The 27,929-nt window shown below is 44.3% G+C and overlaps 1 protein-coding gene across 6 annotated transcripts; it reads left to right on the forward strand.

Moving 5' to 3' along the window:
* On the forward strand, positions 1–27,482 carry LOC117428209 (histone-lysine N-methyltransferase SETD1B-like). 6 transcript variants are annotated; one of them, XM_058994462.1, is made up of 19 exons: positions 1–399; positions 1,312–1,345; positions 3,678–3,832; positions 4,239–4,337; positions 4,660–4,930; positions 6,242–6,363; positions 7,145–8,350; positions 14,186–14,932; positions 16,907–17,086; positions 17,543–17,636; positions 17,934–18,148; positions 18,394–18,490; positions 18,821–19,288; positions 19,575–20,972; positions 21,294–21,460; positions 22,043–22,174; positions 22,380–22,499; positions 23,101–23,238; positions 23,710–27,482. In XM_058994462.1, exons 3-19 carry the CDS (start codon positions 3,692–3,694, stop codon positions 23,881–23,883), a joined length of 5,769 nt encoding a protein of 1,922 aa, XP_058850445.1. In that variant the 5' UTR covers positions 1–399; positions 1,312–1,345; positions 3,678–3,691; the 3' UTR covers positions 23,884–27,482. The 6 variants fall into 6 exon arrangements, with proteins under 6 accessions (XP_058850445.1, XP_058850443.1, XP_058850446.1 ...); XM_058994460.1 differs by having other exon boundaries at positions 1–159; XM_058994463.1 differs by lacking the exon at positions 1–399 and having other exon boundaries at positions 1,009–1,345.
* The last annotated feature ends 447 nt before the right edge of the window (positions 27,483–27,929 follow it).

The following is a 27,929-nucleotide window of genomic DNA, read 5'->3' on the forward strand; positions in this document are numbered from 1 at the left end:
CACGGGAAGCCGTTGGAGGGCGGCCAGGTTCTCAGATTACAGTTCGTGACAGACTCAGGCAGCAGCAACCGAGGCACCAGAGAGCTCTGCGCCACGAAATGGCTCGCCATACTGTGGTTAAAGATTTCAACATCACCCTGAATTTCAGTAAAATGCAATGTACGCCATCAAATGAATGCACTTTTACAAGTGTGTCAAAGACAATCCTAGAATGTAACTGCACTGCACATTTGAGGATGCAAACAAGCATTTTTAAGTGCGTGTCTTCTGCAATGGCGCAGCAGCAGCTTCACTTTAAATGGTTTGCTTTGTGTGAAGAAGCCATTTTGAACTTCAATCTGCTCAGAAAAGAAGCCATTAAAGCAGACTTAGGAAGAAAACTAACACGGAATATTAACGGTGAAATACAGATGAAAGGTTCTCCCTGAGACGCTTTCATGTTATTAAATTGTTTTCCATCGATTTTCTCTTTTTTTCCACAACGGACTGGCTTGCAACATTGTTTCTAATTGCCATTGTAAGGGGAAAAAATAGCCTGTATGTACTCGCACTAAACACTGTTTTTCAATCATTAGTATTGTAGTTCTTATACTAATTATTTGAAGTAGTCATTTTATGAATTACACATTTAATATCAGTTTTTTTTATATAATTTACTGAATAGAAATATATATATTTAGAGACAGGAATTTGGCTAAAACATTACTTTCCTTAAGTGTTGTTTTTTTTCTTCTTAAAAACAAATATAACGTGTTTAAAATCCTGTATAGATAATCATAAAACGTAGTTTTTTGTTTTGTTTTTGGCATAATCATAAGCTGGCCTACTAAAAAGCTGCTGTGTGACTTTTTTTTGTGTGAAATATGTGTCTACATAAAATGCATTTCAGCATATGATTATTTTTATGTTAGCCCAAATAATGAACTGGGTCCTGATTTCAACGAGGGAGATGTCCACATACACCTAAAACTTGAGAATTAGCAAGCAGTCCGCATTGGAAAAGAAGAGCGAAAATGAATGTTGATTTATCGCCATAGTCTTTAGGGGAAAACATGTTCGCGTTTCGATACTGTAACCACGCTGGGCAGACATTGCCGTTCAGTGTGTACAGTTACCAATTTGTTGGATTATTTTAAATTGATAAAGATATTAGGGGCGATGGGTTAAAAAAAAAATGTTGTTGCTGGTTTTATGGGAGAGCTGCCCCCCCACCCTTTACACCACCTCACAAAAATGCACTGGCATGTTTTTTTTTTTTTTTTTTGGGATACCAAGGTGGTAATGAAAATGTCTCTCTTTTTCTTCCTGTAGGCCTGATTTATAAAGATTTCAGCAAAATGTTAAGGTAAATATGTATTTTTTTTATGTATTGTAACTCTTGACAATGCTAAAATATTTATGCAAATGCCATTTTCACCTCCCTCCCTAAGCTTTAACCTACAAAAATGTGTGTTTATTTTTATATATATATATATATATATATATATATATATATATATATATATATATATATGAAGAATAGTTATTTGGCGACTAGAAAATAAAAACGTGCCCTTGTGCAAGGTCAAAGAGATCCACTTACCTTCATAGCTGATAGTATTCATTTTAAAGCAAGCAATAGCTGGCGACTTTTTGATTTGTGTTCAGTTCAAAGGCATAATCATCTAGATGTGTTTTAGCCTTCGTCCTTTTTGATGGACATATATAAAAAGTGCTTTGAAGGTATTAGTTCGTTACTGTTAAACCAGTTGCTACAATTAATCACACTGTGTACCATCTGCTATCTTTATAAATTACATTATTTGACACAGTGATGTGTGTTTTTTTCCCCCATGAATATATTTTGCAAGGGGGCTTACTATTGTCTGTCTGAATAGCTACATTTTGGCAGGGTGCAACAAACTAGCAATGCCTATTACTCAGCATTTAAAATGTTGGCGTGTACCCTTTCTGTTTGTTGAAACCATTCTGTTTGATTAACGTGAATGAAGAGACAAAGTGCATGCAAATGAAGGAACTGAAAAAACAACAAGAGGTAAAGAAAGGATAGATATAAATATTTAAAATGTCGTCTTACTCAAATAATTAGGCCTAGTGGGTTTTTTTTCCCTTTAAATATAGTTCACCTTAAATATATGTAAACATATAAAAAAAAAAAAACTTACATACAAATTGCTGTTATATTTGGCCATTTTGGTGTGCACTTCAAATTTGCATTTTAAAAATCATATTTGTAATACTTTATTTCATTTTAACAAGATATATTTACGACAGAATTCTAAAAGAAGCAGTTTATTCAACTAGATTGACTTCAAATTGCTACTAAGATAAGGGTGTGCCATGACCTAGTTATATACAAAGATGGATTCCAAAAATCATGGGGGAAAAAATCCAAACTTTTTATCTTCCTTCTTCACAAATCCTTAAAATGTTGGCAAACATTATACCACACTGATATAGTCCATAAAGAGATGCCGAAATCAAGAGGAAAAAAGATCCCTTTTGGAACAAAGGAAACCCATATTGGCTATTTAATTCCATTGCAGAAAAATGGCTGCCTGTGCGCTTGGCCTCTCCTGCCTGTCTGCTGAAGGATCTTTCAGTTCTGCTTCTCATAGCACCAGTCAAAATGATAGCTTCAATCTGATTGGCCGGTGAAACCAACTGCCTTCAACCAACCAATTGCTCCAGCACAACAGAATCCCAGACATTGATCACAATGGATCACACGTTTATATACATATAAAAAGAAAAGAAAACACACACATTAAATCAAACGTTTTACTAAGTTACGCCACTTAACGCAAAATGGAAGCTGCATTCTGATTGGCTATTACAGACTGTGTCTTTTAATAAGTAAACGAAAGCGCACTGTTCTGTACTCACGTTTAGTCTTTTAAAATGTGAATTGTAACCTGTAATCTGTGGGCATATTGGAATGGGGGGAAAAAAAAAACCTGAAATGCAACCAAATGTTAGAGCGGAATGCAATTTAACCCTCTGTTACTGTCTCCAAAACTTGAGCCTCCTGTCCATCTTGTTTTGAGGCACCGCTTGTACGGTAAACGCACCCGGTAGATTCAAAGCTTTGTAAAGTCCAATATATATTGTTGTTCTTAAATGGATAGACAAGGCGAAATAACATTTTCGCGCGCGTTTTAAAGTTCCTTTGTCGGATATTTTTTTCTTCCGGAGTTGTTAGTGGCGGCGCAGGAGCGGTTGTGTTTTTGGAGAGGTTTGCGTATGGCGAATGTGCATTCCGAATAAAAGGTTAGCTGACAGAAAGGCTGATAGTGGTGTATTGTGGGAGACGTATCAGCGAGCAGGGGCACACAATATGTGTTGGCTCGCAAAAAAGGAGGCAGGAGTCTTTAAAACCATGTAATGTAGTCAAGGGAATGTAAACGATCTCGCCGTTTTGGTACAAAGAAAGCCGATCCGAATAAGCAACATAATGTCCAGGCCTGGCGAAAGGTCCAGGGTAAACGAAGAGCACGGAAAAAAGCTGAGTTCAAGTGAGCTGGATCCTTTTTTTCCCCTCTCTCATATCTTTATTTCGGTAATGGGGACCAGCTTTTTTTCCAGTCCTCATTCTCGACTCGCTCGCGTTTCTGCTTTGTAAGCCGTGAAGGATACAGCGGTAAGCTTGTAATGTTTTTTGATGTGTTCTCCCGCAGGTTTGTTGAACGGAATGGAGCACAGCAACCCGGTCGGCTGCTCTGGGGAGAAGCGAAGCCACCATTGGAGAAGTTACAAGTTGGTTATTGATCCAGCGTTGAAAAAGGGACCGCATAAGCTCTACCGCTACGATGGGGTGCAGTTTAGCATGCCCGTGAGTAAAACACTTTTGCAGAATAACCCCCAAACTAAAACATCAATCATCCGATTGTTTGTAGCGGTCAGTGTGTAGCCAACGTGCATGGAACCAGCTAGAGCAGCACCTGACACGGTGCATCAAAGTGTCACTGTGCTACTGTCTTCATTCACTTACAAATGCACCGAGTCGGCTGCCCAGGCAAACAAATACACGTGTTCAAATTTGGGATAGTAGGTTTTAATCGTTTATTTATTTATTTATTTATTTATTTATTTATTTATTTTATATATATATATATATATATATATATATATATATATATATATATATATATATATATCCCGGTTACATAAAATACTTGTGTCAGAGATACTGTTACGTTTCTGTCTGGATCGATTTAACTGTTTTGTGTTTTTTACAGAATCCAGGAATGCCACCAGTTGATTCTGTGCGGGATCCCCGGATTGGTCGGATTTGGACCAAATACAAGGAAACGGACCTCCCAGTCCCTAAATTTAAGGTAAGCTGTCACACCCCCTTACTGTGAACTTGCCTGATTGAGATGACAGACCGGAGCGTCGTGCATATTAAGCTTCATTTTAATAACGACGGGGAAAATAATTTTGTATCAATATATTTAAAACATTTCTTAATACATTTGAATGAATGATAGTGCTGTAACTTTTACTGTAATCTCCATACATTTTACTGCACGTTTATTTTTGTCGCGTAACAATTATTTAATCACCTTTTAAGAAAATGAGTACATGTGTGTGATTTTATATATATATATATATATATATATATAGTGATGTAGGTATTTTTTTATTTTTTTATTTTAGATCGATGACTGTTACGTTGGACCAGTACCCCCGAAGGAGGTTACTTTTGCGAAGTTAAACGATAACATCAGAGAAGGTTTTCTGTCGGACATGTGCAAGAGATTCGGAGAAATCGAGCAAGTCGAAATTTTGTACAATCCAAGAAATAAGAAGCACCTGGGGATCGCGAAAGTGATCTTTGTCTCAGTTAAAGGAGCGAAAGATGCCGTGCAGAACCTCCACAAGACTTCAGTCATGGGGAACATCATCCACGTGGAGCTGGATACGAAAGGTAAGACGCTCTCTCCGTTGTTTGCCCTTCGGTTTAAACGAGACCAGCTCGCAGGTGGCCCACCTGGTCAGAACTGTCAGTTTGTTCAGGTTTTCCGCGGACGTCTCATTTTTCTTGTCTCTTTCAGTCACGTGTAGTCAAGTATGTTGTCTGTTGCTAGGAGACAGGAGTAGAGTTGTGCCGTGGTTGACAAAATAGCTGCATTCTGATAGTGCTCCACGCACCAGTGACTACACATCGTACATATTTACATGTGAAAACAGACCGCAAAATTAAAGAAACAACAGCAAATTCAAATAGCATCTCTGTTTCAGTGGAAACTTTATATTTCTGAGAATCTGGAGTTTGTTTCACAGTAAATCATTTCGACTGCCAAATGTGGAGTTCATCAGCGGGGCACTTACTGTTGGAAAATCAAAAATACATAAAAGCAATTGTCAACATATTGACGCGTTTGTAACACAGCGTGTTAGTTTGTGTTATATAAGGAGTGTTTTCCTGCTTGCAACTCTCGCTTCACACCAATTTAAACTTTACAGCTGTACTATTAGGATAATAGCAATCGACTGCTGCCCACTTAAAGAGACAGTGGCTCTTTTCCGAGCGACTAGAGCTGTCTGGTGGAATACAGTGGTATAGCAGTATGTATTTCGCAGTGGTGTTTTTCATAACTGAAATGATTTTTTCCCCAGTATGTTGTGCATTATAATTTAATTGCTGTTTGCACAAGTATTGAAAGCCCATAGCCTCTTCTCAATGAAAACATTAATACAAGGAGTTGTTCCTGTTGATCTCTTCTTATTTGGGTGCTGTGTGTGATAGTGGGTCTTGGGTGCTGTGTGTGGTAGTGGGTCTTGGGTGCTGTGTGTTGTAGTGGGTCCTGGGTGCTGTGTGTGGTAGTGGATCGTGGGTGCTGTGTGTGGTAGTGGATCGTGGGTGCTGTGTGTGGTAGTGGGTCTTGGGTGCTGTGTGTGGTAGTGGATCGTGGGTGCTGTGTGTGGTAGTGGGTCTTGGGTGCTGTGTGTGGTAGTGGATCTTGGGTTTAACCATTTGCAACTTGCAATAAGCTTAATCCATGATTGTGACTGAACTTGCATACGCGAGTCTAGTGGACTTTGCATTTTAAAGTTGTTGAAGTAGCATTTCTCTTTCTGTCTCAGGGGTGCTCACCTGGTTGCGTTTAAGAGAACCTCTAGTGTACAATGATAGTTTGAACCGCGGTGCCGGCAGCCCTCTGTGTGGAGCTGAGCCTTCTTGTGCAGTTTAGGAGTTGGTGGAAGTGCGTTGACTGCTCTCTCTGTGTCTGTCAAGGTGAAAATCGCATGCGGTACTTCGAGCTGCTGGTCAGCGGACTCTACACCCCCCGCACTCTCCCTGTGGGGAACGAGCCTGTCCAAGAGGACTCTCCCCCAGGCGTGAGTGACCCCCCACAGGTAAGATCTCTGCTGAAGGGATCAGCCATGAGTGCATGGATTAGCAAGATAGTGAGCCTTTAGAGACCACAAGACAGAGAGTTTAGAGAGTGAGTCTGTTGCCATTTACTCATTTATTTCTTAATGTTTTTTTGCCGTTTCCCCAGCGTAGCAGTGGTACTCACATACCGACTAAATGTCTTGATGCTTTTCAATAAAAAATTAATAGATTACAGTGCAATAGAAATGTACTCTCTGTAGCACTGTGGTGCTGAGATCTGTCCTGTTTTCAATATGATTGCTCAATCCTAACATTTGATTGCATAAACTCAAGTGAAAAGCCCAGTAGAATAAAGCTAGTGCATGATGAATGGCACAGTCTTTGCTTTAAACGAAGTGGAGCCACTGTGTGTGTCCATCCCTGGGCTTTGTCAGTACTGGTTACCAGCCTCATGAGATGCTGTCAGGCATTGCTAGAGAAAAAAGGTTAAGCGCTTTACAAATGCATTATAGGGCAGTCATTTTCAGTGCAAGCTGAATTAGCACAGTTTAAGGCTCACAAGAAAACCTGCAGTGGCTCAAAATGCTACATGCTACTCAGTGGGGTGTAAAATGATCCTCTTTATGAAATGTAACTGCATAGCAACTGCTGCACTACTCCATAGGTAACACTGCGTGGAAACAAACAAGCTCTGTGTCTTCCGATGGGTTCTCTTCTGTCCATGTGGTTCGAAGAAGGGTTCCATTTTCTTGTTCTGGATTGTGTGCAGTACCCTCTCATGCTTTCCATTGCTTCCTCTAGGCTAGCGACCCCGGGAAGCCTGCCCTGCAGCGGCCCACGGAGAGCAGCGCGGCGTCGGTGGGGAGCGCAGCCACCCCCACCAGCAGCAGCACCCCCTTCTCCGTGGACACGGCCTACTCCAGTCGGCAGGACACGCCAAACTCCTACAGCCAGTTCACGCCGCAGTCCCAGGGGACGCCTCACACCCCCCGTCTCAGCGGGACGCCCTTCTCCCAGGACTCCGGCTACTCCAGCAGGCAGACCCCTTCGTACCACTACGGGTCCGACAAGCCCAGGAGACACGAAACCAAATTCCAGGACGCCTACAACCGCCGCCCCGAGCGCCACTACGTCCACAACACAACGGGAGTCTACCGGAGTTCAGAGCAGAATGCTTCTTCATCATCTTCATCATCATCTTCTTTCACCAGCAACTTCAAGCCCCATCCGCCACCAGCGGAGCCCACAGCAGCTTACTCCCACCCCCCGGCTGCTAGTCACACGAGTAACTACAAGTCAGCCTTTTCTCCTTATCAGACACCCCCGCTTCCTCCTGTGTACCCCCACGCTGTGGATCAGCTATTCCCACAGACTTCCAGTAGCATAGGAGAGTACAGGAGGCCTGCACCCCCTCCTGCAGAGCCCTTTGCTCTTGGCAGCGGCAGCAGCAGCGTTGACTTTGTTCCTGTCAAGGAGAAGCCGAATACGCCTCCCCTTCCTGACACCACGTTGGTGGGCGAGCAGCCCAGCTCGACCTCTGTAAATCGGACCCCCGAGAGGTGCGAGACCCCCGGCACCCCCACTCTGGAGTCGCAGATACAGCACAACAGCCTGGACTCGCGCATCGAGATGCTCCTGAAAGAGCAGAGGACCAAGCTGCCCTTCCTCAGCGAGCGCGATTCGGACAACGAGATCCGCATGGAGGGCAGCCCCGTCTCGTCCTCTTCCTCTCAGCTTTCCCCCATCCCCCCTTACAGCAACTCCCAGCCCAGCTACCAGGGCACCTCCCCCGTCTCGCGCCCCTCCACCGCGGGCCTGGAAGACATCAGCCCCACCCCCCTGCCCGATTCGGATGAGGAGGAGCCCATCCCCGGCACAGCCGCCCTCCTTCACAACTCCAGAGCCGTGTCGGAGGCCAGCGCCACCCCCATCGACCAGCCGGGCACCTCAGAGCTGAAGGAGCCTGTATCTGGAGACCAGACGCCCGCTTCTGAGAAGATGGAGGAGGTAAGGCGGTGCTGAACGTGTAATATAATGTAAATAATGAAAGGCAGTGTGTTTTTTTTATTTTGCATGCACGCATTTTAAGTTCATCCCAGGAGACGGATCGTATCACCCTGCTTTCTCCAGTCAGGCCTTAGGAAAGGTCAGATCTTTGTGGAACGAGGCAGGGTGGTTGTTTTCGTGAGTCCACGTACATGAGTACAAATTCAGGATCCAGAACGATGTTTAAAAAATCAAAGCGTGGGGTCAGAAAAAAGGTGGGGTAAATTGACTTTTTTTAAAGACATGCAGTGAAGGATTTGGGTTGGCTGGTCGGTTTAAATCTAACCAAGGCTGCAAGTCCTTTGTTTGCAATCCATAGGCAAAGCTTTTCAGGGAGAGACACATTAGCCTTGTGCTGCTGCTGTTGCTGCCTGACTGCAGTAAAAGTAATGAGCGAGGCGAAACAGGCAGGGGGCCTCTACACATCCCTGTGCAGGAAATGCAGCCGGCGCACTAAAACCGTCTCTGATTTAAACAAGTATACTGATCACTGTGTTCCAGGTGCAGAGTCAAAACCACTGTGGTCTCCCAATCAGATACCAGCCCCCTGTGAATACTCCCATGCCGTTCAAACAGGTCCGTCAGTTTTACAATTTGGTTGAAAGACGTTAAATACTACACTTTGTACAGTAGGGCAGGGAGGCAGTAGGGAAGGGATCAGTTATCGCATTCAAAGAGTTTAAAATGCAGTTTGTCGATTTCAGAATGAAGTGCTCTGCGATATAGAAAGTAATATTTGGGTCACCCTGCTGGGGACCTGGATCACAGATAATTATTTTCCAAAATTGCAATGAAAAACGTTAATAAAATCACTGATTAATGGAATAAACCACTTGAATAAAAATGACATTCCATTGCTCGTCACCCCATACCAAACCTGCAGTGTTGTGAGCCCACCCTTCTGCATTCACCTGCTGTGACACTTAACCCCCCCCCCCCCGTTCACCCAGCCCCACTCTGGGGCTCCACAACCATACTCTGTGCGTTCTCTACCAGCAGCCTGTTCTGGAGACCGGTGGCAGCTGGTGTTCAGTATTTAGCCCCTCATTGCTGTGAAATGCACTGTTGGAGAATATAAACTGTCTAGACCTTTAACCACATCACCCTGTACCTTTTCTATGTAAGCTGTCTTTTTGTAGGCAGAAGAGACTTGGACCGCTGTACAATGCTCTTTAGAGATAGACCCAGAAAGCTGGCTGGCAGACAGTGAAAAATTGGCTGATTCAGTAAAAGTAGTTCAAGTCAAATTTTAAATTGCAAAATGTAATTAAGCTAAATTTAAAGTTGCATTAAAATAGGGGTCCTTCTGGTCATCCAAGATGAGTGTTAATCGCTCTGTTAAAAATCCTTTCACTCCTGTTATTTTTTGGCAGTGTCGTCTCAATTTAGTTTCTTTGTAAACAGGGGAAGTAATTCAATTTGCCTGTTTGGCAAAACACAGTGGTGTAGAAAGCGCACTCGTAAAAACAGATTGTGGATAAAACCAGAAGTCTGAGGCCTGTCTTTTGTGAGCGGAGTGAACACAGCCAGCGAGCGAGTGAGAGGAACTGCTAGAGGAAGAGCAGATTACTTTCCTCCAGTTTCACTTTCAATTCTCAGGTCGTTCACGATTAGAAAGCAGCGGTTATGAAAAGCCTCAGACACTTTCAAAATAAAAACCAGCCTCCATTTTCGAGAGCTGTTTCCATACTCCTAGCATTGCTTTCACTCCATTTGCCCAACACATCTGCATAGAAAGAGATTCTGCACTTCATTATTTTTGCTTCCTTTACCACTGTACAAAGATAAGCATGGCTCAATGCCCAGAGACACTGTGTGACAGATTTCCTGCCAATTACAATTCTGCTCGTTACAACGAGCTAGCGATATTTATCCAAATTAACAGTAGCGGTAAGTGATTTATGCAAGAGACTAAGAAGTAGAGGTATGGGCATTGTCAGTGGCTTTGGCTAGAGACTGGATGGAAAGGAAATGACAGTAATGTCACAAAGCTAGTTTGAAATGCATTATTTCTTCAGACTCATTATCCTTCCACAAAATATTTAATCTATACATGCAATTTAGAAACTGCTGCAGAAGACAAACCTCCTAATAGCAATAGGAATATATAAGGCTGTCAACATTCTAGCAGTGCCAGCAATAATAGGCATTGATTTTCCTGGTCAGCACTCCAGAACTTGTCACCAGGGTTCAGCACAGGCTGTGATCACAGCAAAGGAAACCAGAGAGGGTTAATTGAAAGAAAGTGACTTGTCAGCAGTTGAGTGCAGTGAGGATTGAGCACAGCTCTGTTTGGGATGCTAATGGCTCATTGTTCGGAGTGCGCTGTGTTCAGGCTGACTCACAGTCGCTGTGGAGAGACAGAGAAATCCCCCTGCTGCTGCGTCAAGAGGTTCACAACAACAAAAGAGATGCTTCCCTCTGTCGCTCCAATAAGATGGCTATGAAATTGAGCTGCAGTGGTAAATGTTGCAGTTCATATGTATGTGGCACACTGATGTTTAAAACACTGTGAAGCCTGGGAGAATTCCAATGCATCTTTATGTAACAGGGCAGAGGCTGGGCTCAAACCGCAGACCCTGCGTCCTGTAACCGAGCGCCTTAACCACAATGCAAAAGAGCCAGGCTCGTCTGCATTCATTGTTTTAGCGCTCATCTCCCATGACGGGGGACAGAATCTGCATCGGCAGTGTGTCGCCTGTACATCCCCAGGGTTTGTTACAATAAATTACTACATGCAAAGTAAGGACTGCGTTTTTATTCAGTTAGTCTGTCAGTACGGTTGGCGGTTAGGTTTCTTTGTTTTTTTTATTTTTTTAAACACCTGTTCACAATTCTATTATTCTTATTCTCCACATGTCCTGGATCAGTAATAATAAACTGGGGAATTCTACCACAGTTATTGAATTGCATTTAGAGAACCGCTTCATCTTGCCAGTGAAATTACTTTGGTAGCAATTCCCCAAGATGAATAATGATCCTAGGCATGTGACTGGAAATATCATTGCAGTAGTGTTATTGGGATTATTTTTTAATTTCAGCATAACGGTATTGCTTTCTGTGTTTTATAATGGCAAGTAGAAACCATACCAAGAGCCTCGTGTTTTTTTGATCATGTTTATTAGCTGAGTGTTGAGAGGGAGCTGCCTGCAGACCCACTGTCTTCAGATCTCAAGTATCTCTGCAGGGATCAGAGCAGAGTCTTCAATGCTATTGAACTGCTTATACCAGATTACTAGTGCTTCAGGTCAGGATACATGCAACCAGATACAGACCTTGCTTGGGCAGAGTATTGTGCAGATGAATGCCTTTTGAAGATTATTATACCATATAGGGCAGTCTGCTATAGCAGTATGCACTGTATATATATATATATATATATATATATATATATATATATATATATATATATATATATATATATATATATATATATACACACATACACAGGTCTCTCTAAACCAAACAATGTAACGGGCATTGTAGCCTGAAGCAGCTGTTGCAGGGCTAGAGGAGTGTAAGTAGAGTTCAATCTCAACAAAGCACATGTTCAAAAGTCAATATGACTGAGAAAGACCTTGAAAAATAAAATTATATATATCATGTCTATATAAAAAAAAAAGAGATTCTGCCGTGACCCGTACTGGCTCTTGGGGTTTGGAAGAGCCTTTCTTCTCCAGTGCAGTCGTTTGGAAGCTTGCCCAGCTTCTCTTGTTCATCGTTACTCGGAGCACTTAATAATAACATGGATCTTTCACACTCTTCATTGACTGGGGGAACGAGGCAAGCTTTGGAAACGTTTCTGCGCAAGGCAGTGTTACATTTCTGGACAGTGCGTAGTGATCTTGTATTGCAAACAGGAGCATGTTTGTGTTGGACTGGTCCTCCTTTTTCAAGGTTAAGCAATCAACCTTTTTTTTTTTACTTCTGTATAGCCCAGTAACAGACAAACGCAAGCTTAACAACGGCTAATGCAGTGCATCTGTCTGTAATTCACACTGTGCCTGGTAGGTAGATACACCTGCACTGCCTGGTAGTAAAGTGTGGTTTTCATTGTTCAATCTTGCTTCAGAAAGTCACAAAACAGACTTTTGCTTCCTTAGACAAGTGACATTAGCTTCAAAATAAATAAATGAAACCGACTTAAAGTGAGAAATGATAGCAGTAATATGCTGTATAATGTCTAATCTGCATGTCTTTGATGTGTGATGATCAAAGTGATTGAATGGCCTCACTGGCTCCATGTAAAAGAGGTGCATTTGTAGTCTGTGACGGATTGATTATTTGAATGGTGAAAAACGAGTGACCTTTTTATTATTATAATGCAGTTCCAGTAGGTAGAGGGACCCACCTGACTGACAGGAAGAAGTGAAAGTGGAATTGGCCGTGTATGCAGAGGAAAACTCTAGTATTTATAGCCAGTGAAGGCTTTATTACCCAAAAAACAGGAAATGGCTCCTGGTCTTTGTTAGGAGTTGAATTTTCTAAAAGGAACTGCATGTTTTTGGAAAGAAAAATGGACTGTAGCCTATAATTTAGTGTTTCTATTACACAAGCATCCTACAAAAGACATGGACTATACATCCTGTTTAGCAGGTTTGTTTAGTGCTGCGGCTCTTGATGCTGCTGTATAGCCTGGACCTCTTCAATTTTTTGTTTTGCATTTAATTGGTTAATGAAATGCACAGTCCGTTTATTAAAACCCCTCCTTCATTTACATTGTAGGCATGTTAAAAACCTGAATGTAAAGACTCTTAAAGTATGTAGACCAGAATGCCAGACAACAACAAAAGGGCATCTCTACAACTACAGCCCCTGGTGTCCAAATATCAGATCTTGAGTGTACTTTACATTGGGGTGCAGTGAACACTGCATCACCGCTGCATCATGTGAGCCCACAGTGTGACACAGGGCAGATCTAGCAGGTGTGTTTGGACTTCGCACTCATGGGAAGTGCTGCTTGCCGGTATGAGGACCCGCAAGTATTTTCACGGGTGATCTCTTGAGCTCTAATCAAGGCAAGTCCTCGGAGTGGTTTGTTGGGGTCTGAGAATGAATGACAGCATCACAATGCTGGAGGGTGAATGAGATCACTAGAGGACTCTCTTGATCAGACTGTTTACTGCACTCTCACCTTTCGGTTTGGGGTTTGGCCTCAAGCAGATGTGTGGCCCAGCGTAACCCTTCATTATAATAGCATGTTGTTCTGTCTGCTGCTTTCATTGATGCTGTGCTGGTTAAGAAGATGAGGACATGTGTGTAATGGAACTCCAGTCAGGCTCCAGACGTTATTAATGGAGGTCAGAGCAATGGACTGTGAATTTGCTGCCAAGCTGAAAACAAAGCAGACTGGGGGCCGACGTTAAGAAAAGATGCTTCGAACACAGAATGCAATTCCGAATTGGTAGCAGGCTTTTATTTTTTGTGATAATCACAACAAATAAATTGCTTGATCGTGTCCTCCAAATAATTTCATAACAGTCATAGCAGTAATGTTATTTTAGTAATCTGTGGATGGGGCCTTGTTATGGTTTTCTGTTCAACGGCTTATGAAAATTATTTCTGTTCACCTCTCCATGGCTTGTCATGACCTTTATAAAACTGCGGTTTCAGATCCCTTGGAAACAGATTGGCCCCAGGAGTTTCAAAAGGGCCCCCGTCTGGTTAGAATATCTGCCAGTGCATAGCAGTGTGAGAAGACAATGATGTCAAAAACAATGTGTCTTGATTTTAGAAGTTATTATCCTAACTAACTCGGGTGGGATTTTTTTTCTCTCTCTCTCTCCTTTTCAACAGGATCACCACTCTTCCGGAGAAGACATGGAGATATCGGAAGACGAGATGCCCGGCACACCCAACTCGAGCGGAGACAAATCCATTGTTGTCAACTCTTCAGTCTCCATCGCCATCCCTCACCCAGGATTCCCCCCTCTCCCCCCTCAGGGGGGATTCCCGCTGCCTCCTCCCCCCCTGCCTCCCCCTCCGACCCACCCGGCCGTTACTGTGCCCCCGCCTCCCCTGCCCGCGCCCCCGGGGGCACCCCTCCACCCCATGCTTCACCCCCTGCACCCCTTTGCACCCAGTATGGTGCCCATGATGCAGATGGACTTGGCGAATTGCTTGGGGCACCCGTGGGGCGGCATGTCGATGTCCTTTCAGATGCAGACCCAGATGCTGAGCCGCATGATGCAGGGCCAGCGGGCGTACCCGTACCCTCCCTTCATGGGCGGAGGGGGGATGCAGTTCACCAACCTCCCCCCCTACCGGCCCTTCTCCATGGGAGCAGCTGCAGCAGCGGGGGCGACCAACATGGCCCACGGGCAGCCCTGGCCCCCCCTGCCTAAATTCAACCCCTCGGTGCCCCCACCCGGGTACGAGCCCAAGAAGGAGGACCCCCACAAGGCTACGGTGGACGGGGTGCTGCTGGTCATCGTCAAGGAGCTAAAGGCCATCATGAAGAGGGACCTGAACCGGAAGATGGTGGAAGTGGTGGCGTTCAGGGCCTTTGACGAGTGGTGGGAGAAGAAAGAGCGTTCGGCCAAGGTGGGTTTGTAGAGCCTGCAGCTGCCCACAGGGCAGTGGCTTCAATTCTACTTCCATGACCTGTTGCACAGTTTGTCAGAGCAGAGTCTTCAATCTGTTATCTCATTGAGGTTGTTTGTTTGCTCAGTTTCACCTGGGCTTGCTTTCCAGACAGTAGCTGCATTATTATTTATTTTTGCTATAGACTCATTAGAAAGCAATCCCCAATGGAGTGCTATGGAGGGTAGCTTGAGCGCTGTGCCATTACTGTGATGTCTACAAAGCAAGCCCATGTAAAATTGAAACTCAAGAAGGGAATCAAACTAGTTTATTCCCTACTCAAAGTGCATTATCCTACCAGAAGAGCTACAGATAGGTTACCTTCTTTTGAGAAGTTGACAATGATTTCTGTACACATGCGAGAGTTTTTTTGCACACACACAATTCACAATTGTATTTGGAATACTGTGAATTTGTTCGCTGTAAACCGATAACAGAACTCTTTCTAACAGTAAACCGGGTAGTATTCAGAACGAGGCATTCACTTTCTTTGAGCGCTTGTATTTGGAAGCTATTTATTTATGTATTTAATATTTTATTTCTATTTGCTATTCACTTTTTATTTTATTGATTATGTATTTTGACTGAGGTTTTAATATTAATGCTCTCCCCAGTAAATGCCTGGGTTTTCGCTTTCAAGCTAACTCAAGTCCCAGCTGTGTGGATAGATGTGCCTTGCAGAGTATAGCAAAGCAAGGTCCAGTGTATGTCTCTGCAGTGCAGTAATGTGCCAGCAAGCAGGTTTAGCTGCTGTTTACAGGGAGGAAGCTGGAGTGAAATGTTACGCTTGTGTAGTTGTAACCAGCAGAGACATGACAGTCTGTGGCAGACGAGGCGCAATCAAAAAATGAAGAGACTCTGATCTCGGGATCCCAACATTTCAAACCGTTCTGAGATCAGGAAATCATTTTGTTCCCCTCTTTCCTCGGTGATCCACTGTAAGGAACACATTGGTTCTGTTGTAAGAATTTTGAAATCCTCAGTGTTCCAGATTTTCATCTCTAGCTTGGTTGTGTGTGTTGTATCGTCACGGCAATGCTCTTTTGATTTACCAGGGCTTAAACCATGCAGTTTGAATAGAATAATGAAGACCAGGTGAAACTGAGCAAAACACGTTGCCTCATCACAGAGCGCCCTGGGACACACACTGTTGCATTCTGTGCAACACTTAGTCCAGAGATGGTATAGAATTCTTGGGGTTTTCTGTTAAGTAAGGAAAATGATATTTATAGCTGAAATGAATCCAGGATAGATTGTTTGTAGAACCTCCCACATTTGTGAACACTTTCTGTTTCCATTTATTTTCTTAGATTTTTTCAGAATGTTCAATGAATGTATTCCATGGGTAGAATTTTGATTTGGTTGCTTAGTCACCACAGAATGTTTTGCATGTATAGTACTGGCTGGCTATTTCGTGTTTTTTGTCGATTTTAAATACAGTGACTTTTGACATGGCTCTCTGTTAGTAACCCCATTCTGCCTTATGGACACGGAGCTTAATGTAGGTGGTCATTTTATTTGTAGTGTCGAATTTCATCCATTATTATCTACAGCTAGCTATTTTTTCATATCATTATTTGCATCTTAATTATACAAGGGAACCTCATTAATAGTGCATTATCTGTGCAGTCTCATGTACAGGAAAACTCTGCTGCTGCTGCTGCTTTTAAAGTTTATATTTAAAAACATGGAGCAGTTTAAAGCAGTGGGATAGAAGTTTGTAAGAAGTCTTGTATCCGTTTCCAGTCACTGAATACAGGGATGAGACTGTGTTCTATACGGAGTTGGTCAGAACAGCTCAGTTCACTTTTACTCAAAGCCTAGGTGTGTGGAAGACTGCAGCACAGCAGAAGCGCACAGGAATGTGTAAGCCGGGTGCGGTGTCTTTGCACATGTGTGCCGCGTGTTTGATGCGTGTTGCTCCCTCGCCCCCAGGCCTCTCTGACCCCGGTGAAGTCGGGCGAAGTGAAGGAGGAGGACAAGGAGAAGATGAAGCCCAGGGAGCCCGTCACATCCAGCCTGCTGGAGAACTGGAACAAGGTGGAGGGGCTCGGGTACGAGGGCATCGGGCTGGGCATCGGCCTGCGTGGGGCCATCCGCCTGCCGTCCTTCAAGGTACAGTACAAACACACTGTCATGCTACGAACAGCATCAGTAGACAGGCAAGACGCTTCCCTAAGTAAGGCTGTTTGTAAATTGTACCAAGGAAGTGATCTGATTGAGTAATCTGCTGCTGCATCCCCCTGCCTTGGGGTCTCATGCTCATGTGACTTCACACAAACTCAAAGGGCTGGATCTGGCTGTGCAATACAGGATTGTGTAACTCTACCACAGAAGATACATTTTGAATTGCCTTGCCTACAGAATGTTTGCCTTTGGAGGCTTTTGCTGGAGCGATCGAGATAGAGAACTAAAACTAAATCTATTCCTAAGCTGTTCTGTAAACCCTATATTAAATGTATCCAGTCCAATTCGGATGTTGATGTTAGGACCCCTTTCTGTTCAAGTTACAGATGCAAGGTCATCTTGGTTCATAGCTGGTCTTGGTATGTGTTTCTGTTTCGCGCACAGGTGAAGAGAAAAGAGCCTCCAGACCCTGCCTCCACTGGAGATCCCAAGCGAGTCCGCCCCTCCACTCCGGCAGACGATGAGCTGGAAGATGAAGGTCAGGGTCCAGCCGCAGCGGGGGAGGGCTGTCCCCGATTCCGCTCTGAGCTGTATTAAATTCTTTTTTAAAAATCCATCCTTGCTGTAGTGCTGTTACAGTTGTGGAAGTTATGCTGGGATTGTATGTGTTTGCGGTGTACAAGTAAAGCAGTATTACAGTGTCTTAGTCTTTTCAAATGATATTGAAGATGCAGTTTGTGATGTGTGAATTCGGCATGGCTTGTTCAATGCCCCATATTCAGAAGGATCTGGCTGCCGTGGAGACTCATTGTCCTCTTCCCATTGTGTCCCCCAGAGTCGGAGCGGGACAGGGACGTGGCTGACCTGGCCTCGGACGTGTCCAAAAAGGACGTGGACGTGGTGGCAGTCAGGCGGCGGCACGGGAGACCGCTGGAGCTGGACAGCGAAGGGGAGGAGGAAGAGGAGACTTCCGGGAAAGAGGAGGAATCGTCTTCGGAAAAGGAAGAGCAAGATGACAATGAGGCTTCCGAGAAGTTATCATCGGACAAGGTGAGGATTGGCTTTCACTTCGCTCTTCGTGAGAGGCTAGTGCTCGCATAACATTAGTCTTTCTTATAACAGGAGTTAGGAAAGCAGAACATGACGAGGGGTGAAGATGACTTCACTTTGTCCCTCTGTTCCTCCGAGCTGTTCTGCTGTCAGTGCTAACATCATCATCTAGTTGTGCCTGGTTGTGCGCGTGGACATGTGATAGAAACCAGGCAATAGAATCTGAATGTATAGATTCTTTACAGGAGGAGGAGGAGAGTGATGAAGATGACGATGAAGACGAGGAGGATGAAGATGATGACGTTGAAGTCAGAGAAACCGAACCTGACTCTGCGGATGAAGGTGAGATTATTTCTGGTCAAGGCCAGCTACCACACGGTCCGGTTGAGCCTTCATTTCTTTCTACTACAAGATTCAAGTCCTTCACAAATGTAGTTACAGGTTATAATTAAGTACAAACTTGGATGCATACATAAATATAGCCTAATATAGTTGTAAGGACGATCTTGATTAAAATCCAGTAACAAACCACACTACAGAATCCAGAAAGTAATTCAGCGAAACAGTCAATGACTTGAGTAGAAGACCATTATACAAATGATTAGGTTCATATTTCTATTTCATTTCTTTAGTGTTGAGGACATTTATATATATATTTATTTATCACCACAGAAGTAGAAAGCATCTTCTCCTCTAAAGCTGGACTCGAGTCGTCATCGGAAAGCGAAGATTCCTCTGAGTATGCAAGCAGCTCAGAGGAGGAAGAAGAGGAGGAGGACTACGAAGAAGAGGAAGAGGAGGAGGAGGAAGAAGAAGAGGAGAAAGTGCCCCTCATTTTAGAGTCAGAGGAAGAAGCGGAGGTGGAGGAGCACGCTGACCTCAAGCCGGCCACTCCCACCGCTGCAGAGCCCCTCGCAGAGGAGGACATTGATGTGGAGGACATGGGTGGAGAGGCCAGGCCAGAGGAGCCGGCAGCGCACCCCATCAGGGAGGAATCGAAGGGAGAAACCCGGGGAAAAGACAGAGTGGAGGAGGACGAGTTAAAGACAAGGCAACGGGTAGAAGAATCCATAGCGGACGAAACAGCAGCCAGTGAACCGGAGCCCGATCAGAGGCCTCCATCTCCCAAAGGACTACTGGGTACGCAAGCAGTTCTACTGGAAAGAGGGCTTTTGCTATTCCAAGTCTGGTATACATTAGTAGTTAATTTATATGCTTAAGCAAACGTATACAGTTGACTGCAGTAATAGTGAAGCTTTCTGATGGAAAGGTTATGTCTACAGCAGTGGGTTTCATATCTTCACTGATATCAGTCGTTGAATTTACAACTACCGTTCAAAACATGTTTTTTAGTTAAACATCATGGACGTTTTTAAAGAAATGATCATTTTAATATATTTCTTCACTATTTGCTTTTGTTTTGCAGAGGAGTCTGACCCCGACATCGAGATGGAGCCTGCAGTTTTGGAGGCTTTGAAGGCCGAGCCCCCTGAGGACCTTGGGAATCTGAGACCCCCGACTCCCACGGGGTCCCTAGGCGACAGCGACCTGGACGTGCGGCTCAAGAGCAAGTTCTCCTCCCCCTCTGTCGAGGAGGAGGATGGGCTCCCCAGGACCCCCGGCCGAGAGATCTGCACGCATTCCGACCCCGAGCTGCCTGTACCAAAGACTCTGCCTTCCTCCTTCGCTCCTGCCCTCCCTCCCACCCCGGGCAAAGAGATCCCCTTCCTTTCTCCCGAGCTTGCTGCCATCGGCAAGCTGTCGGTCGAGGAGGACCTTCCGAGGACGCCGGGCCGGGAGTTTGTGGGCAGAGTCGCCATGGGTCTGGGAAAATCCCAGAGCACGGAGACGATCCCGGCCACACCTGGCAGCGACGCGCCTCTGACTGGGAACAGCCTGACTCTGAGCTCTCCCCACATCCCCGGCAGTCCTTTCTCCTACCCCTCGCAGTCCCCGGGCGCCAGCAGTGGGATCCCCCGAACTCCAGGGAGGGATTTCACCTTCACCCCAACTTTCCCCGACCCTGCCACTGTAGCAGCCGCTGCAGCCTCTGGCCTCCCCATTCACAGGAAAGCTTCCTTCGACAGCTTGGAGGACAGAACATTGTTCAAGGAGCCATCCACTGTGTCTCCACTGATCAACCTCAACTGCACGGTCCCCCTGGTCCCAATCGCCACCCACTTGCCATCCGGCTTCCCCAAGGACTTTGGGCTGCCCCAATCTGGCCCTCCTGCTTCGGAGCTAACGCCCACCTCAATCAGTGTGCCAAACGAGGCAACCCCTCCTGTAGCAACCCCTCCCAAGAGAAAACCAGGGCGGCCAAAAACGAAAAAGGTTTCTTCCCCGCCGTTTCTGTCTCTGGATACCACAAAGGCAGAATACGCGGGAGGTGAGCTGAAGGTTAAGGACTCGTTTGTCGGGGATCCGTCGACGATCACCCTGGACTTCAGGGAAGAGCTGGGGAAGGCGGATGTTCTGGATAAGGTCCCGTTTCAGGAGCTGGAGAACAGGCTGGCGGAGGAGGAGCTGGAGGAGCTGGAAGAGGAGGAGCTGGTGCAGAAGCCCCGCAAGCAGCTGACCCGGCGGCACCGGAGGAAACAGGAGGAGCTGCTGCTGCTGGCTCTGCGCAGCCCGGACTTCTCCCCCCCCAGGCCCTCCTTCCGGCTGCGCTCCGACTTCGAGGAGATGACCATCCTGTATGACATCTGGAACGATGGCATCGATGAGGAGGACGTGCGGCACCTGCACATCACCTACGACAAGATGCTGCAGCAGGACAACGGCATGGACTGGCTCAACGACACCCTCTGGGTCCACCATCCTCATATCCTTTCAGCGTGACCGACGATAGAGAGCACACTAAACAGACTGATTAGAGTTTCCCTGGTAGACATAGCAGAACAGTAAAACAATCATTTTGCATTAACACTTTTTGTTTAGTTTTTTTTTTACCGCAAAAGTATGTTATGCAGTAGCTGGATGTTAGAATCCTATTATAGTAATAATAATTAGTTTTGTTTAGCTGCTGGTGAACTGTTTAGTTTTTTTGAGGTGTCAGTGCTTGTAAACTTGTTTTGATTGTCTGGGGTTATCGTTTATGATTGAATGTGTGCAGTGTCCGTGTTTTTCCTTGACTCCCCTGCAACTACCAGAATTCCCAGTGTGAAGAAGAAGAAGCGGGATGACGGGATGCGGGACCACGTGACGGGGTGCGCCCGCAGCGAGGGCTACTACAAAATCGACAAGAAGGATAAAATCAAATACCTCATCAGCAGCCGTCCCGTCACAGAGGAGACTCCTGAGGATACGCAAGTAAGGGGCGCGCTCACCTTGAATAAGAACAGGTGTTACCGGGGGGTGGGACATGAGTAATGTGCAGTGCCTTATTAAAAAAAAGGGGGTATTGCAAGTGCCCTTCGGAATCATTCAGCTGAAATCGGTTGTGTTTCGCTGTCAAGCTGTGAACGGTTTTGTTTTTTGAGCAATAGCAGATGTCGGGATTTGATTTGATTGCCCTATGATTAAGAGAGTAAGGCTTACTGGTCGCTGCTGTTTCCATTTCCCATTCCCTTTGAATCAATCCCAACACATCATTGAACTGTTAAAATGATCTTCTCACCGTGGCAACGCATTACTTCAATTGAAGTCACTGTTAGTCAGTTGCATTGGCTTCAAATGAAAGCAGCTGAATAATCACATCAATTATTATGCCTCCTAAAATATCCATTCCAATTGCTTTCAAAGTAATTGGAATTGGGAATTGATTTTAAAAAGGAATTGGAATTTGAACCTCCAGCCCTGGTCCCTTGCCTGCGCTGGAAAGCGTAACGAATGCTGTAGTTTACACGGGCAGTGCTGCGGCTCACTTTACACTTGGGTTGTTTGTTTCCGCAGGGGATGAGTATCCCAGCGCAGCCTCACGCCTCGACCCGGTCCGGCTCGGAGAGACGATCAGAGCAGCGGCGCCTCCTGTCCTCCTTCACTGGCAGCTGTGACAGCGACCTGCTCAAGTTCAACCAGCTCAAGGTGCGCCAGACCCTACTACTGTTGTTATTATTATTAAGAGTTAATTAGGACCTGCTTGCAATAAAGACCAGGACTGGAATGGATCTCAAAGGACAGAGTTGACTACCACTGGTCTAGGGTTTTTTAGTTTTGTGCTGATTTAATTAAAGTCTTGTTCTAATAAAAACAGGGTAATGATTATGTGTTTGTTTTTATTTCCTGACAGTTCCGTAAGAAGAAGATCAGATTCTGCAAAAGCCACATCCACGACTGGGGTCTGTTTGCCATGGAGCCCATAGCAGCGGATGAGATGGTGATTGAGTATGTGGGCCAGAACATCAGACAGGTAGGTGGCAGGGTTTGGTGCAGGCAACACCAGCCGTGACGCATCTACTGACCCCTTATGGGAGGCAAGTGGATAATATTTTCATAATTATTTTGATTTGAATAGCTGGTATAAGGCAGATTTTAGTTTTTCTTCAATAATTATTATATATCTATCTATATCTAGCTATGTAAAATATATATAGCCCAACTGCTATATATATATATATATATAACTTTGTTTTTATTGTGATTCAGACTACAAGCAGGAAATCATCCTTAATCATCTTGTACAATCTACTTTTTAGCATTAAAATTGCATTGAAAACAAAACAAAACAGTTGAGGCTGTTATGTTTCTCTCAACATCGAACCAACTTGTTATTCCTTAAATGTAAAATAAAATGTCATTTAAAATACAGATTTAACAAACGGAGCAAAAGCAGAGATGGTGAGCACAGAGCGGTAGGTTGTAACGGCTCCAGTTGCTGTAACACTGCGCCAGCATTGCAGGACACGACACCCTGGACTCTCGGGCACAGCGCTGAGGGCCGCTGGTTTACACACACCCTCCTGCGAGGGATTTCCCCGGCGCTGTGATGTCATGGGCTCTGTCTCCCGCAGGTGATCGCAGACATGCGAGAGAAGCGCTACGAGGACGAGGGCATCGGGAGCAGCTACATGTTCAGAGTGGATCACGACACCATCATCGATGCTACCAAGTGTGGCAACTTCGCCAGGTTCATCAACCACAGCTGCAACGTGAGTACCACGCCCCCGAGGGGGGGAGGGCATTGATCCCTGTGAACATTAACCCAGTGGGGGCTGGAGACCGTTCCCGGGACTCTCCCCACTCTGCCTTGCTCAACAGCTGGGAGGCACGGCCCCATGCAACCCGATAGCCTTGTGAGCCCAATGCGGTTTGTATTCAGCATCTGTTCTGGGTGGGGTTTGCCAGGTTGGAGCTGAGAAACCACAAGCTGGCAGAGGCAGAGAGTCACTGACAATCTGGGCTTTGCTTCCCTCCGTTTGGTTGACCTTTCCCGATCTTGTCTTGTGCAATCAGCAGCAGCTCAAGAATTGTTCCCGAGAGAGGCTTGAGGTGCTGCAGCCCCATCTAGTGGGTATGCAGTGTAAAATGTGGGGCTGCAGTCCGTGTGATGGTGGTGATGACAGCAACACCACCTAATGCTGTTGTGTGTGTTTTTTATTTATTTATTTTTTTTCTTGCAGCCCAACTGCTACGCCAAGGTCATCACAGTGGAGTCCCAGAAGAAGATTGTCATTTACTCCCGGCAGCAGATCAGCGTGAACGAGGAGATCACGTACGATTACAAGTTCCCCATCGAAGACGTCAAGATCCCGTGTCTGTGCGGAGCGGAGAACTGCAGGGGGACCCTGAACTAGAGAGGGGGGTTGCACTGTGCCAAAAAGAAACAGGAATCCACTCTAGTAAAATGGAGATTACCCCCCCCGACGTATGGCACTTCTCCTCGGGCTTGTAGACAGGCGGGTGCACACGCAGGGGAGTCCAGGACTCTCTCTGGCGTCGTTGTTGTTTACGATTTCAGGTGCTCTTCCACATGCCACTTTCCACCCCAGTCTATCAGCAGAACAACACTAGTGTCCCTCCCCTCCTTCTCCCAGTCCCCAGGAAGCCTGCAGTCTCAGTCACGCAGGGACGCGGCACCTGTACTAAATCATCCATCTAGGAGTGCTGCTACTTTTTCTTTTCAGAGTGTTTATTGTACAATGAGAATAATGTGAAACAGTAGTGGTGAGGTTGACTGAATGATTAGGTTTTCGTTTTGGTTGTTTGGCCTTGAAGTTTGCACAGAATCTGAAGACGTCACTGTGGGTAGTTTTTTTGTTTTGTTTTTTGTTTTGTTTTGTTTGATTGCGAAGGAGCTGGCTGGTATTTCTGTTGCCTGTAGCATTGATGAGGGGCTGGGGGTGGAAGAGCCCAAATCCTTCATCTTCTTGTAGGGGGAAGGATGACTCGTACACAGCTTAGTTTTCCAGATTTTCAAAAAGGCCTTTTTTATTCTTTTGGCACTTATTAGCAGGCTTATACTTTATAAATCCAGTCATTTGAGCTGTGCAGTGCGTGTGTGTCAAATAGAAAACATAAGCATGTCTCTTGAAAATGATCATTGCGTTCTTCACCGTTAGAAAAAAACACTTTGTACACAGAAGCATTATTTATTTATTTCATCCCACTCACTCCCCTTTTTAAAATCACACGTGGCTCCCGTAGTTCAGAGAAGGTTGTGTAAGTTAAAAGCATCTACTGCCATCTACAGGTGACTTTGTATTACTGCAGCACAGTTCCTGTATTATAAGTGAAACTATGCATGGTCCTCGTGCAGTGAATCTCATGCTCATTAAAAAGACCTAAGGTGGTTGAAAGGACAAAGGTTTAATAAACGCACAAGCAAGCAGCTTAGGTCAGGCTGAGAACTTGCACTTTTAACACATTCAAATATATAGAATCTTACCTGACTTCACTTCCGGGGCCCTTTGACAATTTCTCTTAACGTTTGTCTCCCACTTCTCCTCCTGTTGCGTTCTCATTTATTCACCGTGTCGTTTTACTGCAGATGTGTTGTGCAGCATCCTGGAAATGTACATTCATATTTTCAGAGAATTGAAAATCTGCTCAGGATTCTCAATAGGGAGTCAATGGCTTCTATGAAAACCAGCAGCGCCAAAAACGGCCTTTCAAACCTGAACAGATCTCCAGCTCGGCTTCCTCTGGCTAAAATGGAGGGTTTTTTTTTTTCAGTAGAGCAGTAAGCACAGATAACAATGAATACAGCTGTTTGTGTAAAGCGACAGGTGTGTGGAAAACATAGCTATTGTTTTCTTTGTATATGTGCAATATTCACTAAGTTAATAATCACTACAGATAAACTCAACAGTCACTAAACTATCCTCTCTGAAATTACTACAATGTATTATTTAGGGTAACCAGGGGTCTCACTTGATCTGCAGTGTGGGTTAGAAAACAAAAAAAAAAGTGCTCCTACGCTAAAGAAAATACGGCTGCAGTCTTTGCTCATTTATTAATGACATGGTTATTTCTGCCTTCGTTTTCTGTTTCTCCTGCAAAATAATCAATTCTTATTTTCGTGTGTATAATGCATGAATGAGTCCTTCCCATGATCCCCTGGTGGGCTAGTAAGGGTGCGAATGCATGCCTTATACATGTGATCAATGTGATTTGGAAAGGAACATGAAATGAATACGGGCAATTCAATCCACATGAATTAACAGGGCTGAATTTAAAACGAATGACTTCAGAACTCCAAGGAAGTGCATGTAAGATATTCAGCCGGAATTCATTATAAATTTGCAGTCGTTATTTTAAAGCATTACCCTTGTATCCTTTATGGCAACTGCTGCTTTAGAGAGTAGCGCAGAACAGTATCAGACTTCTGCCATTCTCGATATTATTTCAGTTACAGGCACAGAAATACCTTCCAGCCGTGACCAGGCGATGCTTCAGATCCACAGTGGTAGCATTCTTTGTATAGTCCAGTGCTTTTGATTTGTTTTCAATTATAGTAACATTTCTTTCTCACCTTTTTTTATACAATGAGTTGTAACATCTGTATTTGTACATAAGCTAGCTTATTCTTTCTTTCTGTTTTGCGAATGCACAATGGGTTAGCATGTAGCTTTGCTTGCATGTCTCCTAGGACTCAATCAGAAGCTGAAAACAGGTCATTCATCACGTCTTGACCTTCCGAGGACCCCCCTGCATCTTCGACCGATCCGCACAACTTGAGGGGAGGGGAGGGGGGGGGGGGGTTAGGAAGGCTTTTAAAAATGTTAATTCTGTACAGGGTGGGCTTTTATTTTCTATCTACCAGACGAAAGTTTTTGTTGTTTTTTTTTTTTTTTTTTTTAAGATAAAAACATTTGATTTGATCTTTTTTTTCAGGGAGCAGTTCCAACACATACATGTAGAATAAAAAAGTGATGAAAACTTTTTTTTTTTTTTTTTTTTTTTTAAACAAAGGTGCATCTTGTATATAGACACACCCAGATCTTGTCAAAAAATTGTTTCTTGTAGAAACATGCATCTGCTTTTTCTTCTCCCCCCTCTTCATTTCTTTGTGCTTCCGAAGATTGTAAATAATCTATTAATGTGAATATTGTCATTTTTTTCTGGGTTTGCTACGAAATACAGCTTGACTCTCAAAACAGAGGCGTATTTAAGAGGAGCTGGATGCTTTGTTTTCAGCTTGTGTCAAGCTTACTATAAATTATGTAACAAAAGAAGAAAACTAAATAGAATGGACCTCTGAAATTTGCAGAGGAGCATTAAGAGTTCTTGAACAGTGACACTAAGAGTGTCGGGGGGGCTCATGGCATATTCTGTTTATTAGAGGGTGAATCTTGTGCAGAATAATCAAAAAGCAATCTTAAAAATGTATTTTAAGCAAAGCTAAAACTGGATTTTTGTTTTTCCCCCAAAAAGAAAAATTTCTCCTTAATTGCCACGGTAAGATTTGTACATGTTCTAAGAAACACTGTAAGGGACATATGAAGCCCCATCAATGGTGGTTTAAGACAGTTGCTTGCTTTTTCATAATGATGTACAATACAAAGCTGTCTTCTTAGGGACCTGTAAAATTAAAAAAATATATAACTTTGGGGTTATTTCTTTAAAAGGGTCTCGGCGTCGGAACTGTTTGCAATAAAATATTTTATTGTTTATCCCCCCCGGTCCCTCCCCACCCCCTTTCTTTGGGAAGACCCTGCTTTTTGAGATGTAATATTTGTATTTTTTTCTTTCTTTAAAGAAATGAACGTGTTTTTTTTTTTTTTTTTGTGCAGATAAATCATGTGCCGTGTATCTTGTTTTGACGAAAATGTTTTGTTGTGGGTGTGTCTTGCTGTATATATTTGTTCATATTTTTGTTGAATTCTTTACTATGTACTATTGTATCATAGTAACTTTTATAAAGCAATCCATAAATATACTGACTTTTTCTTAATGAGAACATGGATGATGTCGTCTGTATTTAAAAAGCGCTGTGTCAGACTGGGGAGAGTTTTGCTGTTTTAACCCCCAGTTTATTTACGAGATCACCAGTTACAGTAGTGTATATGGAAAGCTGTGTGGTTTAACCGAGTAGTTACAGCAAAGTACTAATGGCTGGGCGGATCTGGATTCAAATCGCAGGGCAGCCACTCTGACTGAAGAAGTTACTGGTTCCACTCAGGCACTGTTTCTGTGACTCCAAGAGATCTTCCACTCTCAGCCCTATGAGTGCACGCCAGTCCTGACCTGAACACACTCTGCCACGTATACCACCTCTGCCTCTGCACCATAAAACCAGTCTGTACAACTCAATCTCTTCTAAACCCTACCACCTACAATCCAATCTGAAACAAGTCAACGATCCCCTTTACATGTCTTGTTTTACTATTTCTAAATGAAT

This window comes from Acipenser ruthenus, chromosome 21 (genome assembly GCF_902713425.1).
Source record: "Acipenser ruthenus chromosome 21, fAciRut3.2 maternal haplotype, whole genome shotgun sequence".
In the NCBI taxonomy this organism is placed as follows: Eukaryota; Metazoa; Chordata; class Actinopteri; order Acipenseriformes; family Acipenseridae; genus Acipenser; species Acipenser ruthenus.

Bases quoted from the DNA above. Each gene is read 5' to 3' on its own strand.
- LOC117428209 (XM_034047011.3), top strand. From the start codon at position 3,455: ATGTCCAGGCCTGGCGAAAGGTCCAGGGTAAACGAAGAGCACGGAAAA. The intron at 3,516-3,677 runs GTGAGCTGGATC...GTTCTCCCGCAG, and splicing joins CGGAAAAAAGCTGAGTTCAA to GTTTGTTGAACGGAATGGAG. The intron at 14,933-16,906 runs GTGGGTTTGTAG...CCTCGCCCCCAG, and splicing joins AGAAAGAGCGTTCGGCCAAG to GCCTCTCTGACCCCGGTGAA.